The sequence below is a fragment of the Eleutherodactylus coqui genome, chromosome 13 (assembly GCF_035609145.1).
Source record: "Eleutherodactylus coqui strain aEleCoq1 chromosome 13, aEleCoq1.hap1, whole genome shotgun sequence".
Taxonomy (NCBI): domain Eukaryota; kingdom Metazoa; phylum Chordata; class Amphibia; order Anura; family Eleutherodactylidae; genus Eleutherodactylus; species Eleutherodactylus coqui.
This window is the reverse complement of record NC_089849.1, coordinates 123,908,815-123,931,820: the sequence shown is the minus strand read 5'-3', so window position 1 is coordinate 123,931,820 and position 23,006 is coordinate 123,908,815. Positions and strand designations below refer to the sequence as shown.

General features: G+C 49.3%; 2 protein-coding genes and 1 long non-coding RNA gene across 8 annotated transcripts in view; 2 read left to right on the top strand and 1 right to left on the bottom strand.

Annotated features, from left to right (window-relative positions):
- Window positions 1-23,006, top strand: part of LOC136588135 (zinc finger protein 271-like) — a 68,374-nt gene that overhangs the window by 40,060 nt on the left and 5,308 nt on the right. The window lies entirely within an intron of this gene.
- LOC136588120 (oocyte zinc finger protein XlCOF8.4-like) lies at window positions 9,218-14,929 on the bottom strand. 6 transcript variants are annotated; one of them, XM_066587103.1, is made up of 6 exons: window positions 14,896-14,929; window positions 12,748-12,878; window positions 12,540-12,647; window positions 12,343-12,466; window positions 12,119-12,225; window positions 9,218-12,016 (listed from the first exon to the last, which is right to left on the bottom strand). In XM_066587103.1, the coding sequence occupies exons 2-6, from the start codon at window positions 12,823-12,825 to the stop codon at window positions 11,180-11,182; spliced, it is 1,254 nt and encodes a 417-aa protein (XP_066443200.1). In that variant the 5' UTR covers window positions 12,826-12,878; window positions 14,896-14,929; the 3' UTR covers window positions 9,218-11,179. The 6 variants fall into 6 exon arrangements, with proteins under 6 accessions (XP_066443200.1, XP_066443201.1, XP_066443199.1 ...); XM_066587104.1 differs by lacking the exon at window positions 14,896-14,929 and adding an exon at window positions 14,528-14,586; XM_066587102.1 differs by lacking the exon at window positions 14,896-14,929 and adding an exon at window positions 14,261-14,496.
- On the top strand, window positions 14,695-20,388 carry LOC136588136 (uncharacterized). Its single transcript, XR_010787541.1, has 5 exons — window positions 14,695-14,741; window positions 19,369-19,471; window positions 19,549-19,665; window positions 19,746-19,801; window positions 20,356-20,388. It is a non-coding gene; the product is annotated as an uncharacterized lncRNA (long non-coding RNA).

The following is a 23,006-nucleotide window of genomic DNA, read 5'->3' as shown; positions in this document are numbered from 1 at the left end:
CTAGTAACGATGACCCAATCAGAGTATGTACCATTTATACCCGTCTGCTTTCTATCACTGACCAGTTACTTACCCACTTACACACATTCTCGCCCAGACTAAGCATTCTCATCTTATGTACCAACCTTTTATGCAGCACAGTATCAGACGCTTTGAAAAAATCAAGATCTACAAGATCCAGTGACTCTGGAATGACAAGATTAGAAATTATGTAGGCTAACCACCGATAGGATAATCCATATATACATGGATCGTTGGTGGAAAATTCACAACTGTACATAGGTTGGAAAAACAGCTGTTGTGTCCAGAAAATAGGAAAACAAGGACACACGTGGCAGATGTTCCCCAAAAGGGAATTAGAACCATCTGAACTCCTCAACGTTCACAGATTGGATGTTCTTCGTTCTACTTGAAGGACAATCCATAGTTAAACGTATCTGCCGTGAGATGAACTCCTACTTGTATTGATGATAAAGGTACAGTTGCTCCCTGTGTTTTGTACACATTTCAGAGTAGGTATTGATCTGCTTAATCAGTATATGATTACAATATGTTGATACTTTACATGTTAACAAAATAACCTTTAAGTAATCTTTTTGCAAATTATTCTACTTGTATCTCACTAATGACTTGGCGTTGAGTGTTGCTGCTGTTAATCCATACCTTGACCCTCTTCTGTTTTCTCCAGTACATACTGTGGTTTAGATGCAAATTAAGGACGTACGAAGGGTTAATACTTTGTCCAGGCCACTATATGTGTCCAGGAACTGTTATGGAGCAGTACAGGATCCAGCAAACTGGAATACAGAGCAAAACCATATCCGTGGCTTCCTGATCTAGTTTTACTATTGATAAAGAACAACAACATATTATATGCATGGAGTAGTAATGCAGCCTATAGCATTGGAACATTGTCGCTGCCCTTTGGATGGGCTTTTGCTGTTTTAGGCTCTCTTCTTGAAGAAAAAGGACGGCCGAAGGGGTCTTCAACGGGTACTTTGTAAAGTAGTTTAGTTCTATGTTATAAATAATAGCTTCAGCTCTGGGAGAATGTGAAGTCTAGATGCCCCCCCCCCTCCCCCACTCCCAATTCCCCTCAGCAGCCTTCTCAAGGGCCAGATTGCAGTTTACCTTCCCATAATCTATGTTTGGCAAGCTTTTTCGCCTCATACAACCATGCTGATGTGATGGAATCCTGGATACAGTCTCTTCAAAAAAATACAAATATCGGTAATAAAGGTTGATGGATTACAGAAGTGAGATGCGACCGGACGCACGGCAGTCTGTCACCTGGACTTCGCTATTTTGACCTTGTATACCATTTGTGTTTTTAGTTTATTATTGAACTATTGTACTTGCTGTATATTGTAAATAGCTCCTTACTAATTAACCTAAAACCACTGAACTGAGCGGACAGAGAACTTTTTTTGTCTATTTTCCTGTTTACTGTTTACCTTAATTAAAGTCGTGTTCAAAAAATAGTTTGGAAAAGCAAAATCATTATAATAACTTTCATTTCCATAAATGCTCTGGAAATTCTACTTATTCAATTCCAAATCAAAAGAATAACGAAATGTATCCAGTTTGCGCCTATCATTTATACAAAGTAACGACAAAGGAATTTTTGACTGATCCAAAAAACAGCAGGGCAGCATTTTCCTATAAAAACTCAAAAATGTAAGAAATAAACAGAAAAAAATCTTTCAGATTGCAGTTTACTTTGAATGACTGAACTAATATTTAGTGGCCTACCACTGTTTCTGAGAACTGCTTGACATCGGTGTTGCATGGAGTCTACCAACTTCTGGCCCCTCTGTACAGGTATTCCAGTCCTGGGAGATTGGACTACATTCCATTGTTCTTCTGCATTTTTTGGTTTTGCCTCATAAAGCGCATTTTTGATGTCCCCCTACAAATGCTCCATGGGATTTAAGGCCAGGGGATTGGACCAGCTATTCCATTACCCCAATCTTGTTTGTCTGTAACCAAGATGTTGTTTGCTTACTGGTGTTTTGGTCATCGTCATGTTGAAGCACACATTTCAAGTATTTCGATATATTCAAACTGATCCCTCTAATGCAGTGTTTTCCAAACCCCAACTGGTCATGTCTTCAGGATATCCTATAGTAAGAACACCTGTGGCAATGTCTGAGGACCGACTATAATATCAGCTGCGCAACACTGAGGACATCCTGAAGACATGACCTGTTGGGGGAGCCGAGGACTGGAGTTAGGAAACACTGCTCTAATGCAATAAGTGGGCCCAGCACCACGGTATGAGAAACATTCCCATCTCATGATTTCTGCACCACTGTGCTCTACTGTCTTCACAGTGTATGGTGGTTTTAATTCCGTGTTCGGTGGTTGCCTGGAACGACTGATGTTCAGCAGAATTTCAGAAGGAAATGCATAATAACCAACGTGCAACATTTGCCGTCCTTCTACGCGAGACAAACCCGATGCAGGGGTTTAAAAAAACAAAACGGGTAGTGCTTACCTGAATCCCCGCGCTCCGGTGACTTCTTACTTACCTTGCGAAGATGGCCGCCGGGATCTTCACCCTCGGTGGACCGCAGGTCTTCTGTGCGGTCCATTGCCGATTCCAGCCTCCTGATTGGCTGGAATCGGCACACGTGACGGGGCGGAGCTACGAGGAGCCGCTCTCCGGCACGAGCGGCCCCATTCAGAAGAAAGACCGGACTGCGCAAGCGCGTCTAATCGGGCGATTAGACGCTGAAAATTAGACGGCACCATGGAGACGAGGACGCCAGCAACGGAACAGGTAAGTGAATAACTTCTGTATGGCTCATAATTAATGCACAATGTACATTACAAAGTGCATTAATATGGCCATACAGAAGTGTATAACCCCACTTTGTTTCGCGGGACAACCCCTTTAAATAAGGGCCAAAATTAACCCCAGTTATTCCACAGAATTAATAACTTCACCAATTTAACTCCTCTGCTACTATTTTTAAAACTCCCCTTTCAATTAATTGATTCCGTTCCCCAGAATGAGCGGACAGCCGAATTGTTGGACGCATTTTCTTCTATTACTCTACCACCCATACAAGTTAATTACTCGCTATGAAGAAATGCCACTTCTAGTAAAAACAGTGATATATCAGGTTACTGGTGTGGACTGCTATTTGTTGAACCCTTCTGTATAGTACAATTTCTGAACATTTCCTTCCAGACATTTAATGGACAGATATGAAAGATTTGGTTGGCAAAAAAATGTAGTTTTAGTTTAGTAGTATATAGTTGTTTTAATGTAATTAACAAAACCATTAAAGGGGTTGTCCCGCACCGAAACGGGTTTTTTTTTTTTTTCAACAGCCCCCCCGTTCGGCGCGAGACAAACCCGATGCAGGGACTTTAAAAAAAAAACGCACAGCGCTTACCTGAATCCCCGCGCTCCGGTGACTTCTTACTTACCCGGTGAAGATGGCCGCCGGGATCTTCTCCCTCGGTGGACCGCAGGGCTTCTGTGCGGTCCATTGCCGATTCCAGCCTCCTGATTGGCTGGAATCGGCACGTGACGGGGCGGAGCTACGAGGAGCCGCTCTCCGGCACGAGCGGCCCCATTGAGAAAAGAAGAAGACCGGACTGCGCAAGCGCGTCTAATCTGGAGATTAGACGCCGAAAATTAGACGGCACCATGGAGACGAGGACGCCAGCAACGGAACAGGTAAGTGAATAACTTCTGTATGGCTCATAATTAATGCACAATGTACATTACAAAGTGCATTAATATGGCCATACAGAAGTGTATAACCCCACTTGCTTTCGCGGGACAACCCCTTTAAGTCAGCATTCACACTTCTATGTATTCTGGTGTCATTATGTTGTTTGGCTCCGTTATAAAAGCTGAACAAAATAATACAGGAAGTACCGGACCCCGACTTTGCCAACAGAACGCATTGATAATGGGGTCCCTCCAGCATGTTGCCCAAAATTTTCCTGTGTTTTTTTAACACGGTTGTCAATGGGACTTTCTAATGTTAGAAATACATCGCCAGTTTGTGCTTTGCGATTTCTCTCACTCTCTCTCCCCCCCCCCCCCCCCCCCCGTTCCTCCCCGCTCACTCCCGCAACTCACCGTTCTCCCCTGCCGGCACCCAAATCTTTAGACACGAGTGGGCAGGTACTCGCATAAGGCACTACTCGCTCGGGTAGTTTTGCCTTAGCGAGTACGCTCGCTCATCTCTAGTGCTGAAGTATCCTATTGCTAATTCATTCACCACCTTGAATGCAACATTTTTTCCCCGCCTGTTGCCTTTTTTACCCAAGTAGGTCAAGCCTTCCAGTGGATAAAAGTAGCTGGAGTCACACATCCAGGAGATCTTCATTCCAGATTTTCCTGGCTTCGAACTCATGTACTTGCAACAGCAACCTCTGAATTGGACTAATTACTCATCAGTAGTCGGATTCACACCTGGAAGGGAGCACTTTTGAAGATTGTGATTTATCAGGTCCCATATTTCGCAAAAAGGTGCAAATTTGGCTGTAGCCCTTCGAAATCTGCTTGATGACTTGCCATCAAATCCCAATGAGTTCATTAGGTCTTCAAACCTTCCCTCACTCATCATGGGACAAAATTGAGAAATTGCTTTCCAAGTGCCGATCAGGGACCAGCAATCCAATCAAAGCTCCAAGTTCTACTGAATCGCATTTCTGCCACATGAACGATGAATGTTTTCTTTATAAATTCTCTCTGCCTCCATATTGGTGTATGCAACACATTTTTCAATATCACTCATGGAGTCCAAATCACAATCGCCAATATTTTCAAAGGTGACAGCTCAGATTACCAAATCATACTAGGCATAAGGTACCCCGAGAATCCGGCAGCCATTCTACATAAGGAGAGGAATGGGACAAACTACGGCAGAAACCTTGGCAAAGAGGGGATTCTGAACGTACCATGACATTTGTAATGGGGACGGTGGGTCATCTTCTGTTTTCACTAAAGCTGCAAATGATTAACTTATTACCTTATTTTGTATTTGTCGCTTGAGATGTGTCCAAATTGTTCTCATTTGGAATTCTAGAACTATTAAGCGACCAGTTACTTAACACTTTTGCCTCTTCAGTAAGATATGGGCTTGAGGTGCTCCATTAGCGATATAAAATGTAACTGCATACTACATTCACATGCTTAAAGGGGTGTTCCCAACTCAAACTTTTATGATATATCCTGTTGATATGCCATAAAATTCAGATAGGTTTGGGTCCCACCTCCTGAGGCCCCCACCCTGAATGTGGTAGCCAGAAGGATGGGAATAGCCCTGCGCTACACTGTTTCTGTAATTCCCATAGAAGTCAATGGAAGTTATGCCAGTAGCGTAGCACAGCGCACTACATTGCTTCCATAACCTGGCAGCTGTGGAGAAGTAGCTCCCTGTGTTACACGGTTTGCATAAGTCCAAGCTTGGCTGTTGTCCATTAACCTGCCCACCCCATATTCAGTGGTCTTCCTACCTTGGCCATGCCATTACCTCATATCCTTATGTGCATAATACCTCCCACACTTTGGTACTTATTGTATTACTTCGTTGTACCATTTTCTTAAATAACTATGAAAATACTAATTTCATTTACTTGTATTTGTAACTTTTAGAACAAAAGTGGAGGAAGGGGTTCAGGTTGGCCACATTGCCGATGCCGAGAACAGGCTTGCCCTACCAACACTGCAACTTCAGGAAGAAAAGAAAGTCGTCCCCCAAAGGGCAAACACCTTCTGTAGCTAGTCAGCAACAGCTGGATCTGCATCTCGGCTTGCCTTTATGTTACCCGGTACTACAGTACATGATTGGTGATTATTGTAGTGCCTGACTGCACCCTTGTTATTTATCTAGGAATATGCAGATTTCATTTAATTGCATCTGGAACGTTCACAATAAATAAAGTGAAAAAGAGAATATTTATTGAGAAATATATATTCAATTTACAAAAACAACTCAAAAACAAATTCAAAGAATAACTATATGAATGATTGGATATGAATAGTTCAGCCCGGGAGAAATGGGAAGTGCTGTTTGTATTATAAAATCAATGCCTGATATCTCATCAACAAGGGGGGCCTTTTTTAACATCTGTCTAGACTTCTACTTTACAACCTTCATTACAACCTGGAAATAAAATAACTTCTATCTTAAGCCCCATTTACACACACAGATAATCGCTCAAAATACGTCAAAAACTGGCAGTTTTGAGCGATCATTTTGCATTAGCTACTAATGTGCTAATCAGCCCATTAGTAGCTAACCAGCTTCATTTGCGTGTAGTTAGAGAACAGCGGGTGGTCTGTTCTCTAAATACATCACTATTGTTCTCCAGCGGGACAGCAGCTGAAAGAATGTTATCAGCGCTGTGGAGAAGCATATGGTCCCTCTTATCAGTCCCCATGGATTTTAAGCCGAGCTGAACTTGGCGATGGGCGAAAAGTGCACAATGGGTGCACATTTACACACAACTATTGTCGCTCAAAAGATGGCAGCGATACCAAACATGTATCTTTGTTAGATTATTTGGATTCTTTTATTATAAATATGGTTAAAAGGGTTTGTTTTTTTTAATAATTAGTAAAATTTTATTGATCTTATTTTTTCTTTTCTTTTAAGTACCCATAGGGAACAACAACTTGTGATGGTTTGATCGCTTCTGCAGTATGATGGAATGCCATAGCATTACATCATACTGCAATCTGACAGGCAGTCTATGAAGCCACCCCACAGGCATTGCTTGATAGACATTCTGCCATGACAGCCCTGGGGCCTTTCAGTAGGCCCCCGGCTGACCAGACACCCACACATCTACCTGCAATCTCATCATAGGGAGCCATACGGGTCCCCCGAACATAGTTTTAGGCATTTAAAGGGTTAACAGCTCTGATGAGCTGCGCAGCTTATCGGAGCTGTTGCCGTTGGGTGTTGGCTGTAAGAAACAGCCAGCGCCCGCGATGTATGGAGGGAGATCGCATAGCGATCTCTCTTCATACATAGCCCGCCGATACAGGCTGTCAAAAGGTGTATCGTTAGTCACTAAGGGGTTAAAAAAGTAAAAACAGAAAACTTGGGGTTGCATATATATTCACACTCTTTGCTGTGAAACCCTTAAATAAAGGTCTGGACCAATAAATTTACTTCAGAAGTCGCATAATTAGTTGAATAAGTCCTCCTTGTGTGCAATCATAGTGTTGCAAAGTAGTGGGTTGAGATCTAGAAGAATATTCCAAACTTTGAACATCGCATGGAGCACCATTAAATCCATTATAACACAAGAGAGAGAATATGGCACAACTACAAACCTGACAAGAGACCGTCGCCCATCCAAATTCACAGAGCGGCAAGGAGGGCATTAATCTGAGTCTCAACAAAGACATCAACAATAACTTTGAAGAAGTTGCAAAGATCCACAGCAGAGTTGGAGGTAGAAGTTGTGCATTTTAGGGAAGAGCGGCCGTAAAAAAGCCAATGCCTAAAGAAAAATGTAAGAAAACTTCCCAAACACATGGAAGGAAGTTCTCCCTATAATGAAACTATGACTGAACTTTTTGGCCATGATGGAAAATGCTGTGTGGAGCAAATCCAACACTTCTAGGCCCGCCAGAACATCATTCCCATAGTGAAGCGTGGTGGCAGCATGCTGTGGAGATGCTTTTCATCTGCAGGGACTGGAGAACTGGTCAGGACTGAAGGAAGGGTAATTCTTGTGTTTTCTTCCCTTTCACTACCTACAGGCCAAAAGCTATATTCCACAGGTCTCCCATTATACAACGAACCAAGAATGGTCCGCTCTGCTTCGACCCCAAGCCTATACACTCCTCCAGTCCCTTAGACTATACCACAACAAATCTTCCTATTAATAAATGGGCTCTGGATAACCCTGCTTTTACCCCTCCTATGTTCCTATCAGCTATCGAACAGTCCCTTCGCTTTTTACTTAGGCCCAGATAGTCAGAAATGTTCCTTAAAGTGACAAACAGGTCATATCTAACTCCGAAACAGAGGTTCATGATGGGACTTTACCCCAACTCTCTTATATGCAGTGAATCGGGAGCCTCTGTCTATCACTGCGTGTGGGCCTGCCCTATATACAGTCCTAATGGGCTGGAGTTCATCTCTTTGTCTCTCTACACTAGGTTTGTCAGGCTCCGTTGAACCCGATCGGGGCTGGCTTTAGTTATGGCCTGATGTAAACTTTGCTGGTAATGAGGGTAACCTGCAGCAGAAGGCAATCTTCCAGGTCTGGAAACACCCGTTATTAAACTGTTAGAAAAGTTAGTTTTCATTATGACTGGACTAGGTGGAAGTCGCACTTCAGAAAGAGCAGAGTCAAAGATTTCTATAAATGTATTACCATACTCCCACTCAAAAAATGCTTTTGTAACACTGCTAATATATTTAGAATGTCAGATAGCGGGCCACCTACCTGTCCCTGAACCAGGAATGGGAGGGGTCACAAAGGGTAGGTTCGATGACCTCCATTCTCCTATCCTCCCTCATTAAGAGGAGTGCCGCATGTTTATTTTACTCCTCCTCCTCCTCTTGGATATTTCTTTGACTACAATATAGGATGGTGGCCAATCTCTGGCCTAAAGACGGCAGACGGTTGTAAGTATTGTGGACCACCACCGGGCTGATAACTCGCATGTCCTCCAATCATTGATCTTCAATATTTGCTGCCACTGAATGTTGCTAGCTGGAACGGTTCCAACTTTGTTTTAGGCCACTTGGGAATGGACAACCTGTAAATATCTGATACCTGGATATAGACTTGTCATTCTCCACCCATTCCTACACTTATATTCTTGTAAAAGGACACTAATAATAGAAAGTTTGTATCATATTTGTTTGATATAAAAAGTTACATAAAAAATAAGGAGCAAGTCTTGAGACTAGCCAGTCCCTGTGCCACAGAGCTGAGCCCGGGCCGGAGCCTCACCTCCCAGGGCAGCGGCCCTTCACATCCTGCTGAAGCTGGACCAGAGCCGTTTAAGGGGAAAGTCTCAACGTCTTGGAACGGCCCAGACATCAATCCAACCGAGAATCGGTGATCTGACCCGCAGACCGCTGGACGCCAACACAACCCGCCGACTGGAAGGAGTTGGGGCAGTTCTGTGCCATCTAATCGCGCTAATAGAGACCCCAAGAGACTGGCATCGGCAGCAACAGGTGACGCCACAAAGTACCGGCTGTCGGGGGGGGGGGGGGGGGGGGGAATACTTATGTACATTAAAGTTCTGTATTCCATCTTATTATTTGGGTCACACTAAAAATATTTTGCACCTTCAAAGTGTTCGGCGTGTTTTGTAAATCAAATTCTATAACTTCTCCCAAAAATCCATTTTAATTCCAGGCTGTAATGCAACAAAACCGGAAAAACACCAGAAGTGATTAATACTTTTTCAAGGCACTGGATGAGCTATTTTCCTGTATTTTAGCCCACTATATTTGCACTATGGGACCAAAAACGTCGACCTAGAATGAGCACCTTTTAGAAAGATGATTACGTGGAGGCTTGTCGCGCCTCTCTCTTCTTCCTATAACAACCCTTCCCACAGTCGCTCTTTCCTAAATTGTGTACAGGTCAAATAAGGGTGTATGGACCACAAAGCATGTGGGACCACTGCTGTTCCTCATGCAGGGTAAGAACTTGCCCTTCTCCACAGGGACTGCAAGTTCAGCAAGCAAACCAAAGGTCAACCACCCTTCTATTAGGGATGGGAATCTGCAAGCAAGCATCCTTCTGTCCTGCGATTGGATGGCGTTCCTCGTGGCCTGGATAATCAAAGATGGCTGAACCGCTTCTCTTACTACCTGATGCACATTATGCATTGGTAAGCACTGGCAGGGGGCGTTCACACATCGCTGATTTGTGCAGGTCTGCAGTCGACTTCACTTTTGCAATTTAATTCAAATTGAAGGGGTGAAATCTGCTGCAGATCCGAACCAACATCTGCAGCAAGTCAGCAATGTGTGAATGCACCCCAAGACACTCCATGCTGCTTCTACTGACTCATATGGACAGCACTGGTCAGTCAAAGCAGCACATAGGGTCTCAGACTAATACAGAGTGCGGAGCTGGTGCGGCCACCCTTGTTTCTCCAAGACCGGAGGGTCGCTTTAATGTAAAATGCCTAAGTATTGTACATTAATGTGACCCACCACAGCTGTGCTCATGCAAGTTCAGGGTTAAAGGGGTTGTTACAGTCTGGAGCGGAGCTGCGCTTCGGGACGGGCCACGGCTGCACTTGCTGGATGACAAGTGAAGCCGGTCACTGATAACAAATGCTGGAACTTCTCTCTGCACTAAAGCAGAAAGGTAAGTACAGATGTATTTATTGGAAACATGGCCGTTTGTGTGACATACATATGGACTTACCGTTCTGGGTCCCACGTTGGTGCCAAGAGAAGTCCCAGCATTCGTTATCAGTGAGCTGGCAGCCCCCGGTTCCATTGAACCCTGCGATGCTCCACCGTCCTCGCCAGACATTAATACTACTAACATTTCCATCACCCATATAAGAGCGCAGTGCAGTGTTGTAGTAAGAAAACAGTAAATTAATAGCGCTCCGCTGGCAACAGTTTAAAAATTTGATAGCGTGAATTTTTACCCAGGGTGGTATTCCTGGTTTAATACTGTATCACACGTCATCAGGGGAGCGGCACTGCGGACTGGGAACACTGGCGCTAACCCTTCAGAGTCAAACATAGGGGGAGCTTCTTCGTGTTACTAGAGGTAAAGCCTGACCTGAGAAAACACCTTAAAGGAGGGATTCTGGTTACTGACCAAAGCCGTTTCAATAGGACCCTGTGTGAAAATTACAAACTTACCCCTCCGCAGCCGCTGGGACCCAGTGCTGCCGCCCCGGGGCTTGTTGTGACAAATGATGTCACAGGAAATCACTTGAACTCCTGGCATCATGGCGCTCAGGATGTATCGATGCCAGGAGAACGGGCGGTGAGACTACAGCGGTCACCTGATTTCCCTGTCGCAGGAATCACCAGGACGACAGTGGGCTGCAGAGAGGTAAGCATACTTCTGTTTATTATGGTCATACAGGGGCTCCTATTGTAAAGGGTGGTCCATTAACCAGAATATAAGTATATGCCAGAATCACCTTTTGTTCATTGCAGTAAAGCAATAACTGGAGTAGAACCCGTTCAATAACTTACGGCAACTTCTCAGTGTGACTTTTTTGGTGCGTGGCAAGATTTGCTCTTTGTATAAACCGTTTCCCACATACGGAGCAGGAGAACGGCTTCTCTCCGCTGTGGAGCCTCTTATGTCTATTGAGATCTGACTTGTGAGTGAAGCATTTTCTGCACTCCATGCAGTGATGAGGCTTCACTCCGGTGTGGGTTCTTTGGTGGTCAACGAGATAGGATTTATAAGCAAAACATTTACCACAATCGGAGCACGGAAACGGCTTCTCCCCTGTATGAACTCTACGGTGATTGACAAGAATCGATTTATGCGCGAAGCATTTGCCACAGTCGAAACATAGAAAAGGTCTCTCCCCCGTGTGGATCCTCTGGTGGTAAACAAGAGCTGATTTCTGGGTAAAACATTTTCCACACTCAATGCATAAAAATGGCCTCTCCCCGGTGTGGACTCGGGAGTGCTTAATAAGGTCGGCATTGTGGGAGAAGGTTTTGCCGCATTCACTACACTGGTAGCTTTTGTAATTCCTTCTAACTACATTGGGTTTAAGAACGCCTGTTGTATTCAAAGGCTCCTTGTGATTGGAGGTGTCAGACGGAGGCTCTGTAGGGTCGTGGCGCACCATCGGAGCGGTGGGGCGTCCTGGTGATTCTGTCACAATGTTGTCTTGGGTTTTACAGGACTGAGGTAGATCCAGACATGGGTCCCACGCCTCAGCGCTGCTGTATTGTCCATCCATATTGATATAAGTAGGAGGCTCTTCCTTCTTACATAAGTCATCATTGTTCATACAGGTTTCTTCTCCTTCTTTTACTTCAACTTTAATATTAATCGAACCTTCAGCCTGTCAAAATAATACAGGACACCAATATTTACTGGAGAACTCTCAAGGTCAAACAGAAGCAGCATGCAAAGAGCATCACAGATCACTAGAGTAGGGGCAGACCTCGGCTCCTTCATGTTCCTGTGGGACATCGGACAGTTTCTCATGACCATCTTGGGAACACGGAGGACTAAGACGTCCTTCTACTGTACTATTGTCATAGGATCCATCTGCAATATACACGCAGTAACAGAATTCATGTGATGATGGATTCAGATGGTGGGTGTCTCTTATGTGACCCCCAAAATTTATATCTTCTTTACAATGAAAGTCTTGTCTTCCTTTACCTGGAGATATGAGGGTCTGGTGGTCCTCCATCATGACGTCCTTGTAGAGATCCTTGTGTCCTTCTAGATACTCCCACTCCTCCATGGACAGATAGACGGTGGCATCCTCACACCTTATGGGGACCTGATGACATAGTGATACATTCATCATCCATTGTGTTACTATATAACGTCCCATCCTCCCCGCTGGCGCTCACCTCTCCGGTCAGCAGCTCGATGATTTTGTTGGTGAGCTCTAGGATCTTCTCATCATTGACTGCGACGGGGCTTCGGGTTCCACTCCATCGTTGGAAGATACAGGGAGTCTAAAACAAACTACATTGATGAACATAAAGTCCTAAACCCCCTCATGTGTCTGTATATTGTCCACAAGAGTGATGGGACATCATTCCCAGAAGCCCTCACCTCTCCGGTCAGCAGCTGGATGATCTCTAGAGTGATTTTTAAGATCCTCTTTGTTACATTTCGTCCTTCTTTCTCCATTATGACTAATCCGGGTCTGTAGTTGGCAGGAACAATCAAGTGTGATGTGCCTTCTGTGGACAGTAATGTACGTTATATGAGCGCCAGTAAGAATGCCATGATTATATACAATGCCATAATAAGGTCTAATATGTCACAGAACATCTGACACAAACTTAATTATAAACATTTTGAAGGCCTTATTACATGAAGGAAACCAGGGAGCAGAGGTCATGGTCACTGCTAGAAAGAGAACAAAAATCTGAAATTAGATTTACAGCAATATGTTTATGTTCAAGAACTAGAAAGCGCTTGGTACAAGTAGGCGAGGAATCGGCAAACCCTTGTGTCCGACTTGCTGTACCAAACAGGAAACCATGGCCGCCAAGACCTCATACCGGCTTCTAGATGTCTGGAACTATCCTGAGGTGGTCACAGGGGTCCCGCTGGACATGGACAACACCTATCTAGAGCTCAGAAGCTCCAGCACCCCGCACTATGGGGTGGCACCACTGGAAACCGGCGGCCCGCTGCCTGATAGACATCTTAATGAAAGTTGGTCACCAGTTGAGAATACTGTGTGGTGTGAGAAAAAAGCTACGGGCTTCATTGTGGCCAGTGCCACACTTAGTGACCAGTAAAACACGGCACTACTGCATCCGGGCTAATGCGGGGGAGGGGAGGTATCCAGAACTTGTGCAGGGGCCCTGCAGCTGATGTACGGTGCTGCCATGGTGAAGGCCCTGTGGCTGGTGTATGGTGTTGCCGTGGTGGGGGCCCTGCGGCTGATGTATGCTGTTGCCGTGGCCCCGCAACTGATGTGCGGTGTTACTGTGGCAGAGGCCCCGTGGCTGATGTGCGGTGTTGCCATGGTGGGGCCGCGCGGCTTATGTGCGGTGTCACCGTGGGGGAGGCCCTGCGGCTGATGTACCGTGTTGCCGTGGCAGAGGCCCTGCGGCTGATGTACCGTGTTGCCCTGGCGGAGGCCCTGCGGCTGATGTGCGGTGTCACCGTGGGGGAGGCCCTGCGGCTGATGTACCGTGTTGCCGTGGCGGAGGCCCTGCGGCTGATGTACCATGTTGCCGTGGCGGAGGCCCTGCGGCTGATGTACCGTGTTGCCGGCCCTGCGGATGATGTATGGTGTTGCCCCTACGGCTGATGTACGTTGTTGCCGTGGCGGAGGCCCTGCGGCTGATGTACCGTGTTGCCGTGGCGGAGGCCCTGCGGCTGATGTACCGTGTTGCCGTGGCGGAGGCCCTGTGGCTGATGTACCGTGTTGCCGTGGCGGAGGCCCTGCGGCTGATGTACCGTGTTGCCGTGGCGGAGGCCCTGCGGCTGAGTTGTGGCCGTGCTGTGTTGACATCCGACTAGGTTTGCTGTGTGGCGCCTACGGCCCACTCTGAGGCATCAGGCCATTGGTTGTATGGGCGCTGCTGTAGTGTTTGCACACGGTCACCTGCGGGGGGCGCTCTGGCGAGGGCCTCTTCTGCATCCCAAACCAAATTATGACAATAAGCTGCAACAAAACATAAAAGTGCCCACAATAATAACGGAGGTGCGGCTCCAGAAACACAGACTGCTGGGGCGTGAAGTCATGCAGAGGCTTCAGGGGGTTTCTGGCACTTGTAGTGCTCGGGGGCCGCGAGGACACTTCTCCGCCCGGATAGTTCCAGCATTTATCCCGCAGGCCACACAAACATGGCGGCCGCTTAGCTGTACTAACCCTTACGTCAGGTCGCGCTCCCTCTAGTGTCCGCGCACTGTCACATGACGCCTTATCATTTCTCTAGAGGTCCAATCTTGCAGCGTTGGCCAATCAGCTATGGGGGCGTGGTTGTTTCGTCCGCTCACTGACCCCAATGCACCAGCCACTTCCGGAAGAGTTAGTGACGGACCTACGACTTCCGGTTACTTGTGGCCAGGGGGAAGTGCTGCAGGTGAGAGCGGCTGTGTCCCCGCATTACTGTGACTGTCACAGAGGGCTGTGGGCATAGCTACTGTCATGTCACCCGAGGGCGCCGCCATGCCGCCCCTCCGGAGCTCTCAGCAGGTGTAACGCCTTCCTAGTGTCTCCCATCACCCTGCGCTTACAGCACTCCGCAGCAGAGACCTCCAACCCTCTCTGAGCCCACAGCCGCCTCCTAGAGGGAGCTGCAAGCCATGACACTAGTATGTTTACAGAGATGGCCGTGTATGTTATGTGTGGCATGAAGGAGCTGCTGGAATAATGGACACAGTCTGGGGAAGTGACGCCATCAGTCTCGGAGCACGGCCGCGTAAAAACAACTCTTCTTCCCGCTACAGCTTGTGGAAGCGGGATGCTGGGGGGCCGACGGGAGGAGCGGGACGCTGGGGGGGCCGACGGGAGGAGCGGGACGCTGGGGGGGCCGACGGGAGGAGCGGGACGCTGGGGGGTCCCGACGGGAGGAGCGGGACGCTGCGGGGTCCTGACGGGAGGAGCGGGACGCTGGGGGGGGGCGACGGGAGGAGCGGGACGCTGGGGGGGGGCGACGGGAGGAGCGGGACGCTGGGGGGGGGGGCGACGGGAGGAGCGGGACGCTGGGGGGGGGGCGACGGGAGGAGCGGGACGCTGGGGGGGCCGACGGGAGGAGCGGGACGCTGGGGGGGCCGACGGGAGGAGCGGGACGCTGGGGGGGCCGACGGGAGGAGCGGGACGCTGGGGGGGCCGACGGGAGGAGCGGGACGCTGGGGGGGGTCCGACGGGAGGAGCGGGACGCTGGGGGGGGGTCCAACGGGAGGAGCGGGACGCTGGGGGGGGTCCGACGGGAGGAGCGGGACGCTGGGGGGGGTCCGACGGGAGGAGCGGGACGCTGGGGGGGGTCCGACGGGAGGAGCGGGACGCTGGGGGGGGTCCGACGGGAGGAGCGGGACGCTGGGGGGGGTCCGACGGGAGGAGCGGGAGGCCCCTGGGAGGACGCTTCTGGCACTGGAGAAGATCGCATCGGATCCCGCGGACAGCGGGAATCACTAACACGGTCGCACTGGATCACTTCCAGCCAAAACCGTCCTCTAGAGGCGAAGATTACAAAACAAAAGCCGTTTTATTGTGGAAACCTCATGCGACGGAGTGGAGGGGGGTGTTATACTGCGATGTGTCAGTAGTTACCGGAGAAGCGGTCGGAGACACAATGATGGCGGACGCTGGCAGGACTATCCGCCTGATGAAGAAAACTGTACTTGATAGGTGAGAATGGCGCGAAGTGATCCGTGGGGTGACCCAGAGTCGGCAACCCCTGAAGGGTTAATCATCACCACTAAAAAATACACTGTATGAAAATTACGGATGAAGGGTCACGTGATTGGAACCTCGAGAGTCGGGTGCGGCGCGGTCAGCGGCTTTTTCTAGTCACACGGCCATCTTTGTAAAATTATCAATATAGCGGAATACAGGCGGCAGCGGGTTATGGGGCAAAAACCTGGTAAAGGGATCCCTTTAAGGCTGACGATGGGCTTGGGGCGTACGATGATTTGGGCGTGTGATGATGATGGGCTCGGGGCGTACGATGTTCGGGGCGTGTGATGATGATGGGCTCGGGGCGTGTGATGATGATGGGCTCGGGGCGTACGATGATCGGGGCGTGTGATGATGATGGGCTCGGGGCGTACGATGATGGGGGCGTGTGATGATGATGGGCTCGGGGCGTACGATGATCAGGGCGTGTGATGATGATGGGCTCGGGGTGTACGATGATTGGGGCGTGTGATGATGATGGGCTCGGGGTGTACGATGATTGGGGCGTGTGATGATGATGGGCTCGGGGTGTACGATGATTGGGGCGTGTGATGATGATGGGCTCGGGGTGTACGATGATTGGGGCGTGTGATGATGATGGGCTCGGGGTGTACGATGATTGGGGCGTGTGATGATGATGGGCTCGGGGTGTACGATGATCGGGGCGTGTGATGATGATGGGCTCGGGGCGTACGATGATCGGGGCGTGTGATGATGATGGGCTCGGGGCGTACGATGATGGGGGCGTGTGATGATGATGGGCTCGGGGCGTACGATGATGGGGGCGTGTGATGATGATGGGCTCGGGGTGTACGATGATCGGGGCGTGTGATGATGATGGGCTCGGGGCGTACGATGATGGGGGCGTGTGATGATGATGGGCTCGGGGCGTACGATGATCGGGGCGTGTGATGATGATGGGCTCGGGGCGTACGATGATCGGGGCGTGTGATGATGATGGGCTCGGGGTGTACGATGATCGGGGCGTGTGATGATGATGGGCTCGGGGTGTACGATGATCGGGGCGTGTGATGATGATGGGCTCGGGGTGTACGATGATCGGGGCGTGTGATGATGATGGGCTCGGGGTGTACGATGATTGGGGCGTGTGATGATGATGGGCTCGGGGTGTACGATGATCGGGGCGTGTGATGATGGGCTCGGGGTGTACGATGATCGGGGCGTGTGATGATGGGCTCGGGGTGTACGATGATCGGGTCGTGTGATGATGATGGGCTCGGGGTGTGCGATGATTGGGGTTACAGTGATCGGGGCGTGTGATGATGATGGGCTTGGGGTGTGCGATAATCAGGGCGTGTGATGATGATGGGCTCGGGGTGTGCGATGATTGGGGTTACAGTGATCGGGGCGTGTGATGATGATGGGCTCGGGGTGTGCGATGATCAGGGCGTGTGATGATGATGGGCTCGGGGTCTGCGATGATCGGGTCGTGTGATGATGATGGGCTCGGGGTGTGCGATGATCGGGTCGTGTGATGATGATGGGCTCGGGGTGTGCGATGATCGGGTCGTGTGATGATGATGAGCTCGGGGTGTGCGATGATCGGGTCGTGTAATGATGATGGGCTCGGGGTGTGCGATGATCGGGTCGTGTGATGATGATGGGCTCGGGGTGTGCGATGATCGGGGCGTGTGATGATGATGGGCTCGGGGCGTACGATGATGGGGGCGTGTGATGATGATGGGCTCGGGGCGTACGATGATGGGGGCGTGTGATGATGATGGGCTCGGGGTGTACGATGATCGGGGCGTGTGATGATGATGGGCTCGGGGCGTACGATGATCGGGGCGTGTGATGATGATGGGCTCGGGGCGTACGATGATCGGGGCGTGTGATGATGATGGGCTCGGGGTGTACGATGATCGGGGCGTGTGATGATGATGGGCTCGGGGTGTACGATGATCGGGGCGTGTGATGATGATGGGCTCGGGGTGTACGATGATTGGGGCGTGTGATGATGATGGGCTCGGGGTGTACGATGATCGGGGCGTGTGATGATGGGCTCGGGGTGTACGATGATCGGGGCGTGTGATGATGGGCTCGGGGTGTACGATGATCGGGTCGTGTGATGATGATGGGCTCGGGGTGTGCGATGATCGGGTCGTGTGATGATGATGGGCTCGGGGTGTGCGATGATTGGGGTTACAGTGATCGGGGCGTGTGATGATGATGGGCTCGGGGTGTGCGATGATCAGGGCGTGTGATGATGATGGGCTCGGGGTGTGCGATGATCAGGGCGTGTGATGATGATGGGCTCGGGGTGTGCGATGATTGGGGTTACAGTGATCCTGGCGTGTGATGATGATGGGCTCGGGGTGTGCGATGATCAGGGCGTGTGATGATGATGGGCTCGGGGTCTGCGATGATCGGGTCGTGTGATGATGATGGGCTCGGGGTGTGCGATGATCGGGTCGTGTGATGATGATGGGCTCGGGGTGTGCGATGATCGGGGCGTGTGATGATGATGGGCTCGGGGCGTACGATGATGGGGTCGTGTAATGATGATGGGCTCGGGGTGTGCGATGATTGGGGTTACAGTGATCCTGGCGTGTGATGATGATGGGCTCGGGGTGTGCGATGATCAGGGCGTGTGATGATGATGGGCTCGGGGTCTGCGATGATCGGGTCGTGTGATGATGATGGGCTCGGGGTGTGCGATGATCGGGTCGTGTGATGATGATGGGCTCGGGGTGTGCGATGATCGGGTCGTGTGATGATGATGAGCTCGGGGTGTGCGATGATCGGGTCGTGTAATGATGATGGGCTCGGGGTGTGCGATGATCGGGTCGTGTGATGATGATGGGCTCGGGGTGTGCGATGATCGGGTCGTGTGATGATGATGGGCTCGGGGTGTGCGATGATCGGGTCGTGTGATGATGATGGGCTCGGGGCGTACGATGATCGGGTCGTGTGATGATGATGGGCTCGGGGTGTGCGATGATCGGGTCGTGTGATGATGATGGGCTCGGGGTGTGCGATGATTGGGGTTACAGTGATCGGGGCGTGTGATGATGATGGGCTCGGGGTGTGCGATGATTGGGGTTACAGTGATCGGGGCGTGTGATGATGATGGGCTCGGGGTGTGCGATGATCGGGTCGTGTGATGATGATGGGCTCGGGGTGTACGATGATCTCGTCGTGTGATGATGATGGGCTCGGGGTGTGCGATGATTGGGGTTACAGTGATCGGGGCGTGTGATGATGATGAGCTCGGGGTGTACACGGATCGGGCGTACGATGTGTCTTTCTCTTGTTGCTGTTCTCATTCTCTTGCTACGTTTGACTCCCAGCAGCCTCTGAGCTCCTTCCGGCTTCGCTGGAGAAGAACAATGATCAGGAGAACGGAGCGGCTCGTTCTGTATATCATGTGATGCGTGCGCTATATAAATAAAGGTGATTATTGCTGAGCGCGGCAGGGCAGCTTTAAATACGGTAACAGAAGGGTTAATGTGTGACACTTATCTCTGCAGGATGCCGCCATGGAGGAGCGGGAGTATGTAGGACAGCGGATCGCAACAATGGCAGAACATCGGTCTTGCGCATCTCCTGGTGAGAATGGGACTTTCATTGGTTGTTGAGGAGAGCAGGTTTGACTGTCCCTTCGATGCACCCCCCACCACATGTGATCACATGTAGACGCGTGTTCATTGTATGTCTTCTCCTGTAGACGGATCCAGCAGCGGAAGTGCGGCAGAAGGAAGTCCCCGCTCTGAGGATTATAAGGTGGAAAATAGGACTGACTTCCATTATTCCATTTACTACCCTGTTTCCCTGAAAATAAGACGCGTCTTATATTAATTTTTGCTCCCAAATATGCGCTACGTCTTATTTTCAGGGGGTGTCTTATTTCGCCGCGGCAAATCCGTCTGTGGCCGCTAATCCCTCAATTGGCCAGCTTTGTGGACGAAATTTCTCAGAAATCTCGTCCACATGGGACAGCAAATCTGTCACGGCAAAGCTGGGAGAAGCCGGTGTTGTGGTGCGGATTCACCGGCCACAGAAACGGAAAAGCGTGCAGCCAGGTCGCTTTAAAACAAGCGTCTGAGTGCCGTGGGTTTTGAAGCAGCGCTTTCCCGGCGGAAATCTCGCTGTTTATCGCTGTGGCCAAACTGCGAGATTTCCGCTGGAAATACGCTCTGTGAGAACCCAGCCTTAAGAATCACACACAGGTTGCCCGACTCACACACAGAGCCATAAAAAAATAAGGGCTGTAAAGTAACATACCTGTCTGCAGACAGAAGTTCCTGTACCACTTGTAAGCAGGGATGGTATTGCAGCTTCCGGCCACCAGGGGGAGCTCATCACAGCAGACATGTACAGCAGGAACAGAGCGTACAGTATGGACTTTTCCAGCCAGCAAGGGGAGCTCACAACAGCACACTCGTACAGCACAGCAGGGACAGGATAACAGCAGACTGTCTGCAGATCTACCTATACATCTGGAGGTAGGAGACAACGCGGATGGCAGCAGGGGACAGGCCTCTTGACTTGCCTGCACACTTTACTATGCCTTACTATCGGGGGGGGGCCTTATATTTGGGACTTCTGCAAATATAAGTTCATATTCTGTCATAAGCAAGAAAGATCATTTCCATCTGACAAAGAAAACAAACTTCAGTTTAATAAAGTTTTAAAAATTATAAGAAAGGAAAACATCAGATTTTAGAATTTTTCTACTAAAAAAATATAAAAAAACTGCACTATTAAAATAATCTCCCTGCCCAAACCCGATGCATGTCTGCTCCAGTATAAGTGTGCTCAAAACTCTTAAGACCCCAAAAACAACAGAAAGTGGGCGTAGAACGGTGGGGGTACGATGGCATAAAAGCACATAGGGAAATCTCCCTAAATATCCGAGCCAGCAGGATGAACTGCAGAGGTTTATATCCATCAGTCAGTCTATCAGATCGGCGGCACGTGATTTCAGAAACATTATCCCCAAAATACCATCCAATCATCCAAAGACCCCGGAAACGTTTGTGCGTGAAAAACGACTCCACGCAATCTAAGCCCTGCAGAAAAATGATGCTCTTATTGGGCTTTGCGTCATCCTCGTCGCGCACTTAGAAAGCCTTATACTTGGAATGCCTTAGGCCGGATTCACACGAGCGTATATGTATTTGCGCCACAGTTGTTTTTGTACTGTACGTACCCCACTCACCGACGCTCTCAGCCAATTCATATAATTAGTTCGATGTCTCCTTCCCTTGTGGAAATGCAGAGCATGTTGCATATTTTGCGAGACAGACTCGTGCGCGCCAAATATGTGCATGTGAAAAAAACCTATAAAATCATTGTCTTCTGATTCGTGTGCAATTTTTTTTTGTGCGCAAATACGTTTGCCTTAAAGGGGCAAATCTGGCTTTAAAGCGGTTTCCCATGGATGGGTCCTCAGGTTAGTTTATCAATAGTTGATCGTAGCTCGGGACCCCGACCGATCAGCTAAGCAGACGCATGCTGTCAGCGCCGCAATAACACAGAGGTCGGAGCGGAAGCAGCTAAAGTCTCCATGTAGTGGCTGGCGCTTGCAACTGCAGGCACAACTCATTGAAAACAATGTGAGCTGTGCCTACAGTTACAAGCACCGGCCACTACACAGAGGTCGGCGTGCAGACTTCTGCTGGGATTTCTGTGTATTTGCGGCACTGACAGCATGCACCAGCTCAGCTCATCAGTTGGGGTCCCGAGCTACGGACCCCGGCCGATCAACTGTTGATGACCTATCCTAGGCATAAGTCATCAATAGTATTCTCCCATGAAAACCCCTTTAACTTTGTTTTCTGTTCAGACATCCTTTGTTAGGGCAGATTACTTTGTGGCACAGGGTGAGGAGTACCTACAACCATATTAGCTTCAGTGAGCATCTTTTGGTTTTAGCACCAGAGCTGCACACACTGTTGAGTAAAGATGGGAGTAAACAACTGAGGTCCTCCTGTTACGAGCTCAGGTGGGAAGCGTGTTACTCTAATGTTGAATGTTCGGTGCAGCTTTTTTTTACTTTTTAGGATGAAGGCCTGGTTATTGTTAAAATGGAAGAGACAGAGGATGAGGAGAAATATGAGCTGGATGATCAGTTCTGTAAGGAGGAAGAAACACCTATAGATATCAGCACATGTGAGTAATTAACTCCTTGTTTATTCTCAATCGCAGTGTAGTGATCCCGTTCAGGTTTGGAGCCTAGTGTTTCAACCAGTGCGGATCAGTAGCATAGTCAGGTGAAGCAAGAGGTCAGTACACAGAAACGGCTATGGTGGTTTAGAGTAGCAGGTGGTAGCGTAGTCAGGTGAAGCCAGAGGTCAGTACACAGAAGCAGCTATGGTGGTTTAGAGGAGCAGGCGGTTGCGTAGTCAGGTGAAGCCGGAGGTTAGTACATAGAAGCAGCTATGGTGATTTAGAGAAGCAGGCAATAGCGTAGTCAGGTGAAGCCGGAGGTCAGTACACAGAAGCAGCTATGGTGGTTTAGAGGAACAGTCAATAGCGCAGTCAGGTGAAGCCAGAGGTCAGTGCACAGGAGCAGCGATTGTAGAAGGGGGAGCAGGCAGGTAGAGGAGCTTAACAGGCTGGGAGCACAGTAATCATGCAGGGAGAAAATGGGAGGCCAGGTTTATATAGGGTGTCTAATCAAGGGAGGGGACAGTCATGCAGACAGAAACTGGACTACAGGAGCATGGACTTGGATAAGCTTCAGCGGGGGAGCTGTCCAGGAGCCTGGATAGCTCAGTAGGGAGAGCTGCCTCTTGGAGCACTGGAAATCTCTTATTTAATGTCTTCCTCTTTCCACACAAACTAAAAGTGTGTCCAGTGAACCTGAATGATTTCTCGCCCCTGTAAAAGGCCCCCTAGAAGGAAGGGAGACCCCTGGTGGCAAGCACTTTAGAGTGAATGTTTCAGCACAAAAACATAACTTTAGGTAAAAAAAAGTGCAAAA